Consider the following 13830-nt stretch of genomic DNA (forward strand, 5'->3'; position numbering starts at 1 on the left):
GAGCTACAGATGAAACTGGATCAAACAAGAGTTGAGATTCTGTCCCTACCTCCAAACAATGGGATAAAAAAAAAAAAAAAAAAAAAGAATTAACTGAAGGGTAAAGACAGTGGCCTGGACTGGGGTTATGGATCAAGATGATAGCTTTTTCATTTCTTTCTCCTCGCCAGCTCCTAGTCACAGCCACACAGGGCTGGAAGTCACCAGCTCCGCTCTCCAGCCGTCTCTGCTCTGGCTTTTGCACTGAGATACGGTGAAGGGGGGAAGGAGTCCTTGTGAAAGGAGAGGCAGTTTCTCCTGTTGCATTTGTCTAACCATCGTGGAAAACTAATCCTTTTAGATATATTGTGGCCTTTGTCATTTACTCATCTCGTTTTTAGAGACTGGTATATTGCGTTCTGCTATGGAGATCAGATTTCTTTCCACATCAATCTCTCCCCTTAAAGGATGCAGCGAAGTTCAGGATGGGATCAGCTACAGTGAGATTTCTTTTCTTTCAGAGCACCCTGTCTCCTACTGCCCATCCCCCCCCCCCCCCCCCTTTTCCCCCAAATTGTCTATAGTTTTGCTATAGAGCTTTAAGGCTTATGTGAACCTTTCATAACGGCCATGGTGCCTTTCTAAATTACACTAAATGAAATCATTCTAGATAAAGACAAGAACAAATCCCTGTGGGCTTTCACTCGACTTTGCTCTACATTGCAAGGTTAAAATGTGTTTTTGGTCTGGGATTTGCATATATTGACACTGTTCAATCCCATCTCTAAATTATCTGTTATTTTCTGCTAGTTGTTTCCAAGCTACTTCTTTCCTCAGCTTGCTGCAAATTAAGGAGAGCTGGAGTGTGCCCTTAGATAGTCGTTCCCAAACTTTACCCCATCACTGGCTTAATTCCAGCTGAAGTCCACTCTAATGAGTTCATGACTGCCTCCACTAGCAAAAGGAGGGGGATTTCTGTTGTTCTGAGATCCCACTCATAAATGTACCGACCTCCTTTGGGGCTGCAGCCCTTAATTTGGGAATCACTTCTTGAGTTGTCCAAAGCAACAGTCTTTGGAATTTACATGTCAGAAATTCAGAAATCAGCATAACTGATGGTATTTTGCATTAGTTTAATATTATTTAATCAACCAGTATTAATGCTGCTGCTTGTGATCTGAAATCATGAAGGGAAAAGGACTACCAGCTGACTGAGGAGAGATGTAAAATAAAAGCATCTCTCCAGGTGATTTGCAGACATGTAGATAGATGAGATTTACTAAGCTTTAGATGTAGTCTGACTGAGTGATTCCTTCCTGGTCATGACTTTCTCAGGATGTTTTTGAATGTGGTACCAAAAAATATTTCTCTGTTTAGCCATCCCACTGGTATCTGAATCCTTGGTCCTTGAGAAGGTGCAGGCAGAAACACCTTCGTCTTCTGGTCTTTGGAGGGTAAAACAGTCTAAGGACTGGAGAGGTTAACTGAACTGATGTGCAAGAGAGAGGGGCACAGCAGAACCCCTTCCTGCCTCTCCTGTCTGCTCACTGCCTATTCAAGGTGGAAGCTGCTAGGAGGGGGGACATGTCTTCTTATGCTCCGCATGTGCTAAATGCATGGGTCATAAGGAATAGTCACCAAAGAAAATAATAAAAGAGATAAAAGGTAAGCAACACTTAACCATATTTTAGTTGTCATTTCACACGTTCTCCTCACCCAAGTAAAAGAAGTCAACTTTGGCATCATGTCCAAGTCAAGGACTGATTAGAGCAACAGGACAACCCTTGAGGGAACACACTGCCCCAAAATATCCATTGTGTTGTCACGTACTACCATTAGGACATGATTTGAACAGCTTGGAGGTGCTCTGAAGGCCTACCACAGAAGGACAATGTCCCCCTTCCAGCACATGGAACAATTTGGTTATGTATTTGGTTTTGTTACTTAAAAAAGGAAAAGACACATTAAGATTTTAATGGCTGATGAGCTTCTGGTGTACATATGACTGACAAAGTACTGCTTTTTGCTGCAATTAATCTTTATGTGTTATAGGAACCCAATATAAATCAGGCTCAAAGTATCCAAACAGACCAAGTCATTACTGGGACAAAAATTCATAGTGAGACAGAAGGGGATAAAAATATGCATCTTCCTTCTACTTCATCATAAGAGGCTTTCCTGATGAATTTAAAATAGAAAGCCAGAAGAAATCATCATAAACTATGAGATACTTGTTAAGTTTGTACATTTTTTCAAAGCTGGTTTCTTGTCAACATTGAGACTCAAGACTCTACCTTCTTGAACTCTTGCACAATTCTGGCAGTCTTCCATGGAATTTTTTTTCACATGTAATCTAATAAACAAACTGACCCAGGCTGTGTCTAACACCATTGTTGCTATTTTTTGAAAGGGATAGTAAGATCTTTTTTCAGGTGGTCACTTTGCATAGCCCAGAATGCCATGAGATCTGGTGGGATGGGAATGAACACACTTGCATGGCCAATAAACACAAGCTTGTTATTGGATCATGCATAGGCAGCAAGGCAAAACACAAATGTTATTTAAAAAAAAAAATCAGCACTTACATGATGATGGTTTTCTTGGGCACTTTAGTCTCTTGTTCAGTGACTACAAAGAAAACAGTATGAACAGCATGGGGTTAAAGAAAGGCAAAAGCTGAAATGATTAAATTAACTTTGCTCAGTTAATAAAAATAAACTGGAATGAATGAAAAAAACAACTGTACCATCCCATCCATGCTTTCTGTGGTTATTTCCAGAGTCACCTTTAGTGTTTCTGACCAAGGAGAATTCAGAGTGCTCTCTGAACAGTGAAAGGTTTAGCTTAGAAATTAAATATTTTGTGGAGAACATTATTGCAAAATCTGTTTATTCTACCATGAGATTGTGACATTTTTGTTTAGCAGGTCAAAGCCAGAAAACAAGGTCCTTTTTTTTATTTTGTTGTTGTTCTTGTTTCTGTTTGGTTGTTTGGGGTTTTTTTTCTATAAGGTAGTGATGGTGTGAGAAACATGAAAATGCCTTGACCTGGAAAATCCTGGAGAGCTGAACGTCTTTAAATTTTGATTTCACTTACTAAACAAAGAGTCTCCCCAAACACTGAACAATGTCCAAGCTTTTGTGGATTAGAGGCAAAATCCAAGCTGATAACAATGAAAACTACAATCGTTATCATCAGGTACATCAAAAAAAGAACCCCAGGAAACCCAAGAGAGCCCTGTAATACATCTAAGCCTGCTCCATCTTCTTTTTGCTATAATTTGCAATTTTTCCTCACCCTTGTCCCCTAACAAACAAGAAACTATTGATGTATATCAAGATCAAAAGAAAAGTAATGATTTAATTATTTTGCAAATATTTCTTAGAATTGACATTTTTAAAAATAAGGAAGATACCATTTGAAGAGCTAATAGAAGTTTCCATCCTATCTGCTGGAATAAAATTAAGACACAGTTTGAACCAGACTGTTTGGAACACGTTCTGAACTGCTGAACCTATTTGAGATCTAGAAAAAACAACACCAAGCCCCATTTCTTATTTAATAAACTAGTAAAGTTTCTAAAAAAACCCTTAATTTAATCTCAAAGTAATTTGTCCAGAAATTGGTTTTCAGTTTTCCAGCCAGCCTATAATAAATAAGCTCTGGTAATTTTCAGTTGGTAGAATTGAAAGTGAACGGCAACTTAAAAATATGTCTATAAAATCACAAACAGTCCTTGCCCAGGGAACTCGTAGTGTCTGTATTATTTGTTAAATAACTTATGATTAGCGCTGATGTTTTCAACAGTGTCCAAAACCTGCACTGACTGAAAATTAAAAATACACCTACAATATTAGATGGAATAGTTTAAACTAATTTTCCTTCCACTTCACTTCCAAGGGCTTCCTTCTGCCACCAGCTGAAACACCAAAACCCACCATAATGAAAAAGAATTTTGTGCAAATGTTGATCTTAATATCCGACCTAGAGTTCTATATTTTCTTTCCAGAGCCTTGTCTCATTTATCCATGTAAAAATCTAGAATAATTTCCAATAAAGTCAAAGGAGTTACTGCAGAATTAGGTGGGTTTAAACAAGGTCTGCTTGGAAATTAGAGTTTATAGCTTACTGAGTCAGTAAAGGGCAAAATTATTTTCAAATGTTTATCTATGAACACAATTACAACGTAACTGTTTACCTACCCTTACTTAATATTTTTTTAAATAATTCAAACCCTTTTTAAAATGGTGGAATGATAATTATACAATGATGGAAGATGAACTGAGTGCTTGAAGAATTTACTGCACCCGGGTTAGAAACGTTCAGTGAAATTTTAAGCCCTTTAAATCAATATTGTGCAACTTTTACATAACTTTTAGAGAACCTCATCAAGTAGTATCATGAGATTAACCCATAAACAGAAGAGTGTAAGTTCTGATGTAAATAGGAATTAATTTGATTATACACCTAAACATAGATGTTTTATACAATTATTTTAACAGCAACTGTATTTAGATGATACTTAAACATGTATTTAATGAAATCTCCCAATGTCTGTAAGAGGAAGTCTCTTAAATGTTTATTAATGTCTGTTCTTGCAGTCCTCCCAAATGACATCAAACACAATATTTTTATGTCGCAGATGTCAAAGGGATTCAGTATTCAAAAGTTTAGCAGGCCTGGGATGAGGAAGCTGTAAATGACATAAACGGGTCCTGATGACTTGCAGTTTTGTGCGTGACAGATCGATCTTATATGTGCTATCCAAGGTGTGAGGGAGGATTTCAGCAATCCTATACGAAGGATAGAACCACATGAAAGTAGGATGAGAAAATTTGGGTTTTTTTTTTTTTTTTTTTTTTAATTTTTCCCCAAGAGGGAAAATATTCTGCATCTGTTTTAGCACTAGATTTATCATTTCAACTTGTTCAATAGCATTTTAGGAAAACAGCTTCACAAAGCAGGAGCCCCTGGTAAGCAGGTTAAAAGCTGTAAGCATTAGGATCAGCCAGTGCTTCTATAAGACTAGACTCCTCTCTGGTTAATACATGAAATCATTGACTTACAAGTGATGAAACATTTAGGATAAGTCAGTTCTTCTCACACTGAATGGATAAAAGGTGGTTTATGGCCTTTATTACAAACTTTATGTCTGCTTTCTTCACTCCCAGAAGCATAAACCTGTTTTTCCTGCACAGTACATGCTGCTGGCATAAACCACAGGAGCTCTGCTCTGCATTCACCCTCTTCTGCTACGCTTCAGAGGCCAATCTGCAACCAGGGGATGCACAAATCTGCTAAAGCTAATCTTAAAATGAGCAATTCGTGGACATAACGGAGTTTCCTAAATTGTGTGAATGAAATGTGTTTTGCTTTCTCTCTCTCTCTCTCAAAAAAAAAAAAAAAAAAAAAAAAAAAAGGCTCCACTCCTGCAGGGACTGAGATGTTGTAAAGGCAGATTGTACTCTCTTGAATTTGTGCTGAAAACCACATGGCCAGCCCCAAAATGGCGATGCCAACAGAATAAAAATAACAACACAAATATTTTAATCATCACCCTAACCAGGGAACTTCAAAAAAGTCAGGGGACAAATTCCTCTGCTCTATTTCTTCAGTAAAATGTGGTGCTAACAGATCCAAATGCTCCTCTGTGTTTTAAAGCAATCTTCCGTTTGAGAGCCTCAGAATATTTAGCTTTTTCCTGCAAGGTGGGTGTTACCAAACAAGGCAATTAAACGACTTGCCCAAAGCTCTGCATGAGATCCAAGGCAAACTGGAGAGGTTCCCGTGGCCCGGCTGTAACCACGCCAGGCGTTTGTCTTTACCGTTTTGCTTATCTCCGCTTGCATAGCTGACTCCTTCCCCTGTTATTGCCTGTCTCGTTATATGTCCTGAATCTGCACACCCATATGAAAATGCAACACCTTCCAAAAATGCTGAGCTTTGTTTTTCTTCAAAAACAAACAAGTTAGTGAGCCTGGGATGAATGAATCGCCATAGGAACACATTAGAAAGGGATGCCAGAGCACACCAGCCCAGATCTGCCGTGGGTAGGTTAAGCAGCAAGGTGCAAAGCAGACAGTCAACTTGAAGTCAAAGAGAAGGATTTTCTTTCAGTGACACTTTTCTTTTTTTTTAAATGTATTTAAAATTCTTCCCATATCCACAGAAAAAGGATTTTGAAAGCAACCCTCCATTGACTTCAGCGCAGCAACCAGGTGTAGCTGAAGGCAGATCTCAGCGATTCAGGCTGGCAGCCCAAGCTGCGGCTGCTTGCAAGGGGACCCCTTAGTCCAGTGGTTTCCATCCTTTTTGGATCTGTCCCTTCCAATGGATCTGCAGATTCCCACAGTGTGAATTTAAACCTAACGACAAGAAGTTTGTTTGGAGACCCACGGTGTCAGACTGTGGGCCACCGCTGACTGCCGGTCAGGGCTCCTAAACCACTGTACTAACGGTATCCCAAATGGTGACAGTAGGTTTGGTTCAGTATAATGAACAGTACAGAAAGGCAGGAGGATAACAACCGGAACAGCTGCAGCTAAAGCCCCTTGGGTGCCTCAGGAGGCTCTGACAATTGTTGTTTTGCAGAACCAACGATAAATCGGGTAAAAGAGGCCCACTGCGCAGGTAAGCTAGGAAACAGACACAGCATCTCTTTTCTGTTGTAATAGTACCACACAACAGTGACGTTGTCCTCTTGGTGAAGTAACAAATAATGCCATTTTCACAAATAGAAAGGATGGTAAGGACGGAAAAAGAAAGCCTTCATGAGAGCCATCCGTCCTCCAGTTCCTTGCCGGATGAACCTGATTTTTCCATAGGCAGACCAAGGCTGGTTATTGATTCTCAAGAAAGCAACAAATTCCCTCCTCGGCCCAGTGCATTATGCCAAGTGCATCCCTGATGCGATTCTGCTCAGAACAATCCTCTTGCTCCATGGATAAGCCTGCTCTTTGCTCCCTTGGCCTGAAGCAGCTCTCCCTCTGCTTCTCCTCAGAGGTGACTTGGGAATCAATTTCCATCCCTATTACCAAGTTCAAGCAATTGCACATCACAGACCAAAACCTATTTCATAACATTTCTGAAGCTTCCAGGCAAACCCCAATTATATTTCTTCAACCAAGCTCACAAAATTTTTTGGGTTTGACTGCAGGAATAAAAGCAGATGAGTAATGCAAGGCTGAACATAGACATTTACAACCCCAAGAGCTGAACAACGCCCTTAACACTGTTTTACAACCCTTGTTTTTATAACATCATCTGCCTTGGTACAAGGGAACTTTATCAAGATATGCCACTCTAACCGTGATTTGTTTGTGTCCCTCTCCACCCTGCGTACAACTCTTTTTCTCTCTCTTTAGGGTACAGGAAGGGCAAAGCTTCCAGTACTGCAAGGTTTATTGTGCTGAAACAATTCTGATGTTGCCTTACTAACACCATTCTCCCTGTAATGCTTGCAAATGATTTGATGGTTCTTTGGGAAAGGACTAAAAGGAAAGCAAGCATAAAGGGAAGACAAGCAAGTACATAGATCACAATATTAATCTTAGTAGCCCATTGTGTCTGAATCCTCTTAATGTCATAATATATTAGTATCTACAGGGGGCTGGCTAAAGGGTCCAGCCATCCAGGACCCCGTCTCAGACAGAGCCAACAGCACAGACCTATAGAAAATGATGGGGGGGAAAAAATACATATGTGGAGTACCATTGTCCCTGAATATTTTTCCACACTCCAGTCATTTGCTGCCCAGCAGCTTCTCAAGTCAGGATGCCTTTGTATTTGATGGCTCTTAGTGAATGTTGATAATAATAATAATTATCCCGTCAAAAGCACCCTTAAACCCCTGTTATTACTGCAAGACAATGTGAAAACACTGATGAGGAAAGAAGGCTCTACAGCTGTTGGCAAACCCCTGGCTTTTCTTGGCTGCGTCTCCACTAACCACATCTGGGACAGCTCTCTGACACGAAGGTCTGCTGGAATAGAATGGCCTGTGCCAGTCCTGGTCCTCTTTCTTACCCTATTAACTAGATAAATAGATAACTACGTTATCTATTATAGATGGTCCCTCGGCTGTATTATCTCCTGAACCACTGCTGGGAACTGTTTGAGAGAGACAGCACTGGCTGGCCATGCTCAGCCAGCCCAGGACACTTCTAAGATGTACGAAGAATGGGTCCCCTATGCCAGGAGATGTTCCTTACGCAGATGTAGTCGCTGATTTATACTTGGTTGTGATGGGTTTATAGCAAGCACGTCAAACACACTGCCTGCGGAAATCCCTTTGATAAGAAGGTAACTGTAGGCAGTCACATCCTAAAGGTGTTAAGAAAGAGATGTGTTGTTGGATGGGCGTCAAATCAGTTCCTATCACCCTGCCAATTCAGGTGAAACACGCAGAAAAAGGAAGCTGTGGCTATATGGTGTGTACTCCCTGAACAGTCCTAGATAATGGATCAACTAATACTACCCAGGCTATGCTGCTGTCACTGCTGCTTTCTCTGTCATTCCAGATGGTCTTCAGTGGTATTTCAGCAATGAGCATGACATGCCTGCAGCTTTACCGACTGGCCCTGTTTTTTCTCAGCCATACGTTACTCACATTCTGCCAGGCTGACACACATTTGCATGTATTCGAACAGGGACAGAAACATTTTTCTTGCACTAGTGGTGGTGAGATGTACCCTTCATTTGCTCCTCCTTTTCCATATAATGCCTTTACGAGCATTATATGATGAAGTTGATTTGCCAGATTTGGCAATCAACAGATGGTGATGGGTATAGAGCTGAGATGCAGTATACCCATGCACATCTTGATAGACATACAGATACAAGTACACCAACAATCGACATGGATAAGATGGCAAATATATTCGATCCTCAATGAGGTGGTTTTAGAGCAATTCACTGACATACTTACGGAGCTGGTCAAGGATCATACCTTCTATGGTAATGGCTTGGTCTCCTCTCCTCTCCTGGGTCAGGGCTGCAGCACTGTGATGGTAAAGTTCTGCTCCACTTTTTGCAGACCCTAATCTGTTCACCAGCTAAAGAGAATCATGCAGTACCAAATGAAATGCAGGGTGTTTTTTTATAATAAAACCTTCCTATACTACATTACAAATTCATTGCAATTACATGACAACAGAAATGAAGATGTAACCCCAAACCTAAGCTAGGGTTTGAACACATTGCTGCTCGGTGGAGTTCACAATAACACTTTACCATAAATTACTTGTACAGACAAGTTACAGCACATCAGTTAATTTACAGTTAGCTGCAGTTTGCTCTGCAGCCTGTGGCTTGTCCTGGGGTAGCTCTTTCTCTACCAACAGGCGCACATTCCTGCTGTGGGCTGTTCAGGTGGTCACTGGAGGGGGTTTCTTTGGTTAGCATCAGTTAACCTACTGAGTCTTAATCAGCCAAGGGAATACCGGACCTTGGGATCTTAGCTAATGGTAATGCAAGGTAATCTGATGTTGCTAAAACTGTAGTATAAGTCTCTAAATTATTTCAAACTTCCTAAACACTTCTGTGAAATAACTGTGAAGTTGCTGTGAGCCGAGTTGTTTACCATGGGTCTGCTGACTCATCCTAATTTCCTGAACCAAAGTCAACTGTTTTTAGTTGAGCCCTGAGAGCTTATTACTATTTTATTACAATGAATACATAAAATATGACTCATTTTTAGAAAATATTTTACAGTACTTTTATTTTAACTTATCAGGTACTTCCACCTATGCTTGCTAAACAAACAGAAATGTCAGTGGTTTTTACTTCTATTTACACTTAATTTCTTTCTTTTGGCTTTGAATGGTTTCTGTGTAGCAGAATGAATCTGTCCTAATTTAAAGACATTCCAGAAACAACATGTTATGTCAGAACGGCCCTGAACTTTGTAAGAGGTACCTCTAGAGATCTGGATCTAAATCAAATCCACAGAGAAAGCTCACTCAATTATTATTTAAACCCCTAAACTCTCAGATCATAATATTCTGAAGCTTTTGGATGTTCACAATCCAGTTCTACTTCAGAAGAGCCTGACTTTTTTTATAAACATTTTTTATACGGCACGTGGTAGCAATTACTCAGTCACTAATCTCATGCATGGATCTCTCCTAGTAAAATTAATTCTCCTGTGTCAAGTCAGACAGCAGATCTTTAAATCTCTCCAAACTTACCTCACATTCATAGTGTCCCATATCTTCATTGGAAGGGTTCTTGACCACCAAGACTACCATGCCACTCCGTGGTTCACTGAAAGTCTGGTATTTAGTTGTGTCCTTCAACATTACACCATCTTTGTACCACCTGCATGTGGAAAACACTGAGCATAAGCCAGGAAAAAAATAATGAAGTCCTCAGCTCACTGATCCATCTATCAGACCAGCAGGCAAACAGCTCAAGATAGGTCTACAGGGGGGTAGAGCACACATGGATACTAAACTGCTCAGGTTTATGAGATTCTTCTCAGGAAATCTCACCAGTCAATGCAGGGAAAAGGGCTTCAAATCATGAGAATGTATGCTGAGGTGTTTGTCTGAATACCCCAGACTGGTCGCTGATAAAATCTATTCAGGTATAAGGCAGGGAGGATAAAGAAATGATAAAATTGTTGTCAGGGTACTAGGTCTGATACAGTCCTGTCAGGGGTTATCTGTAGGTAGTTCTTTTCAGATTCTAGCCAGAACAAACAGGAGAATCCCAGGAACATTGGGATGAGGAAAAGCAAGCATTGGGATGGCGTTAAGGTGGAAGACAGAGAGAAGAAGGAGTCATAACGTTGAAAGTAAAGACAGGAGACTTCTGTCCATGCAAAATGGGAAAAAGAGGATTTGTTCCAGTGTGACTTGAAGAACTGACCTGATTTGAGGCCTAGGTGCTCCTTCAATAGTACAGGTAAACTGAGCATCTTCACCCTCGACAAAATAAGCATTTCTAACCTTGTTCACAAACCGTGGTGGCACTGCAAAGCAAAGATAAACGTAACCAGTAGCAGAAAATATGACCAGATATGAAGGATGTGTCCCTGGCCAGATAATTCTCATGATGTCTGCACACAGGATAAATGTAACTAGTAACAGAAAATAAGACCAGATATGCAGGATGTGTCCCTGACCAGATAATTCTCACGCTGTCCGCACACAAGGCACTAAAGACCAAATTTTTTGACCCAAGAGCAATTGACTGCACCTGTACATCAAAATTATTTTTTTTAGTATTATCCGGTAGATGTTATACAGACCTTCTGGATTGTCTTAGTATTTACGTGGAAGGTATTACACAGCAGACCCCTTTAAAACAATGCATCTGTGCAGAACTTTACCTTGAACAAGGATCTTTCCCAAGGTACTGGCGTTTCCAGCAGGACTGGAAGCAAAGCACATGTACTGTCCTGAGTCAACACCTGTTAGGTTGTCCAAGATCAATGTGCAGGAACCATCGGGATCTTCTATTATAATGTGATGGGGATCCACCTCCACAGGCTTTCCATCTTAAAGATAAAGGGAATTATTATTTTTTTAAAATAGCTTAGTAGCAGTTATATTTTCTCCCTGGGAATTTCGTCCAGCTTTTCAGCTTGAGAGGACCAAGAGCTGCATTTGCTTTATTGCAGTTGATGTTGGCAGTTGAGGAATGAACTTTTCATCTTCATCCAGCTCTCTACAAAGTATCTTCTGGGCAAAGCACTGTTGAGGGACCTTATACATCACCAATCCTCATTTAAAAGTGAAATTCTCCCAGAATATGTGCTGTGCAGTTATAGCTCTGATTTGCTAGCCAAAGGAACACCTCCAAAGTGACTGTAAACATGCAGAACAGATCTTTACAAGGCATCAACTTAGAGCAAAGCTGTTTCCTCTGCAATACAGTAGTGCCAAGTAATGCCAGGGAAAAGACTATGCCCACACAGCTGCCTGGGCTGTGACATGGAAACATCTGAGCTAGTTCAAATAAGTTGTTCATTTACTAGAAGCTGTCTAACTGCCACAGGTTGTGGCTCTATGCAGGCTAACCTGAAAAAGCAGGGTATATTAGCTCATAGGAAGATCTAAGTTACTTGGGTTGCTTAGTAGCTAACTTTAAGACTAGACTTGGGTATCTCTAGGTGGTCAGCTTTTAGATTCCCTGCTACCCGATTAGCACAAAGCAATACAGTTGAAGAACAACTGTGGATGGTGCATTTCGTGACTTGCTGCTCATACCTTTGTACCAGCTGACAGATGGCTTGGGAGCTCCTGTAACTTTGCAAGCCAGCTTGACCGTCTCTCCCAGCTCAGCTGTACAGTCTGCCAGCTCTTCCTCAAAGTCTGGAGGTACTGAAACACCAGAATGAGCATGTTAGTCTGGAGGAGGGGAGCTCTGTCCATAGGGTGGCGGCTGCAAAGTAAGGTAAGGATAGGTATCATTTTTGAAGATCTGTGAGGTTCAGAATGGAAAGCTAAACAGGGAATTTTAGCAGCTAATGACTTTCCAGGTGGCATGCTGTCCTTGCTTATCCGAGACTAAATTCAGTCTGTCAAATACCTGTTGTTGGCTATAAAGATGGGCCATAGAAAAAAAGGGGTTTGTTGCTTATCTGGAAGTATTTTATGTCATAATTTTAATAAGCCCATCCATTATTCATACACCACACAGCTACCACAGTTAAGATATTTCCCCAATTAAAATGCACCCTTGATATCCAAACTAGTATTCTGTTAGTCTCCGTACAATGACTTCTGTGCTTTGTTAAGGGACTTTTATTTTAATTTACTACTACCATATGAAACTACGCAAAATTATTCTGATAGTCTTCCTCATTAGAACACTTCACTAAAATAAAAAAAAAATTAAATATCCAGACTTGTTTTCAGTGTATATACACTAAAACAAATTCTGTTCTGGCATTTTAAGACACCAAAAAGACACTGTAAAGGACACCATTTGTAGCTTATACCTGGACAATAAAGACCTGATATCCCTGCTGATAAATTTGTGGATAGAAAAACCAGTGGAATCTCAAATGACAGTGAGGATGAAGCAGCCTGAATGACGAGATAAAAATCCAAAGGAAACACATGTGGCCGGATTCAGCAACATAAGCCAGCAGTTGAATGGAGGATTCGGTACCCAACAAAGTCACAGGGGGGTTGAGACTGGTATGAGTAGGACTCTGGGTCAGGTCCTGAGAAAACTACCCGCTGGAGTCTGATCCTTTTCATGCAGCAGGCCAGGGCCCTTGTCACCAGATTCTGTGGTCATCTACCCTTCCACAATCCCTGCCAGATCAGATGCCTCTCCAGTGCCAGCTCTGCAATTTGTGTTTTAGAAGTTTCAATAATGTGTTTCTCTTCTCCAGTGATGCACATTTTCTGGGCTATTTTGCTGGAAAACAACATCCTCTGATTATTGACAAAAAAATGTATGAATATGATGACAGGCAACTGAGCAACCACTGTCTGATCCTCCATCGAATCCACATCAGTGGAAATAGCCAGGGATAGCCAGCTCTTCTCAGCTCATCAGCCTGTATTTTCCACGCTGGGATTATGGACTTTGAAGAGTAATTGGAAAGTCACTCGCCTGGCCTGCTATTGCCTAAAAACCTATACAGGTCCTGTGGGACCTCTGTCATGTAAACTTAATCGCTTCAGTGCTATACAGTCTTGTTTCCCTTGATGGTAAATGGAGAGAGTCAAACACCACTGTCCCACTGTGCTAAAGATGCCCTCCCTAGCTCAGGTGGAGGACCTAACGCTGCTATAACCACTCCAGTTAAAGCTCACTGCTTGCTGTCAAGTCATGCGAGCTGTTATTTACAACACTCTGCGATGTGATTAAAGGAAAACCTCCAACCCTAGC

The 13830-nt window shown here is 40.7% G+C and overlaps 1 protein-coding gene across 1 annotated transcript in view; it reads right to left on the reverse strand.

The window, feature by feature from the left end:
- The window catches only part of OBSCN (obscurin, cytoskeletal calmodulin and titin-interacting RhoGEF), a 184266-nt gene that overhangs the window by 34546 nt on the left and 135890 nt on the right, over positions 1–13830 (reverse strand). Inside the window, exons 88-92 of the mRNA XM_055805894.1 lie at positions 12192–12305; positions 11312–11479; positions 10849–10951; positions 10167–10296; positions 8927–9032 (exon numbers count right to left, since the gene is read on the reverse strand). Coding sequence (XP_055661869.1) covers positions 8927–9032; positions 10167–10296; positions 10849–10951; positions 11312–11479; positions 12192–12305 — 621 coding nt within the window. The remainder of the gene's footprint in view (positions 1–8926; positions 9033–10166; positions 10297–10848; positions 10952–11311; positions 11480–12191; positions 12306–13830) is intronic.

This window comes from Falco peregrinus, chromosome 5 (genome assembly GCF_023634155.1).
Source record: "Falco peregrinus isolate bFalPer1 chromosome 5, bFalPer1.pri, whole genome shotgun sequence".
Classification (NCBI taxonomy): Eukaryota; Metazoa; Chordata; class Aves; order Falconiformes; family Falconidae; genus Falco; species Falco peregrinus.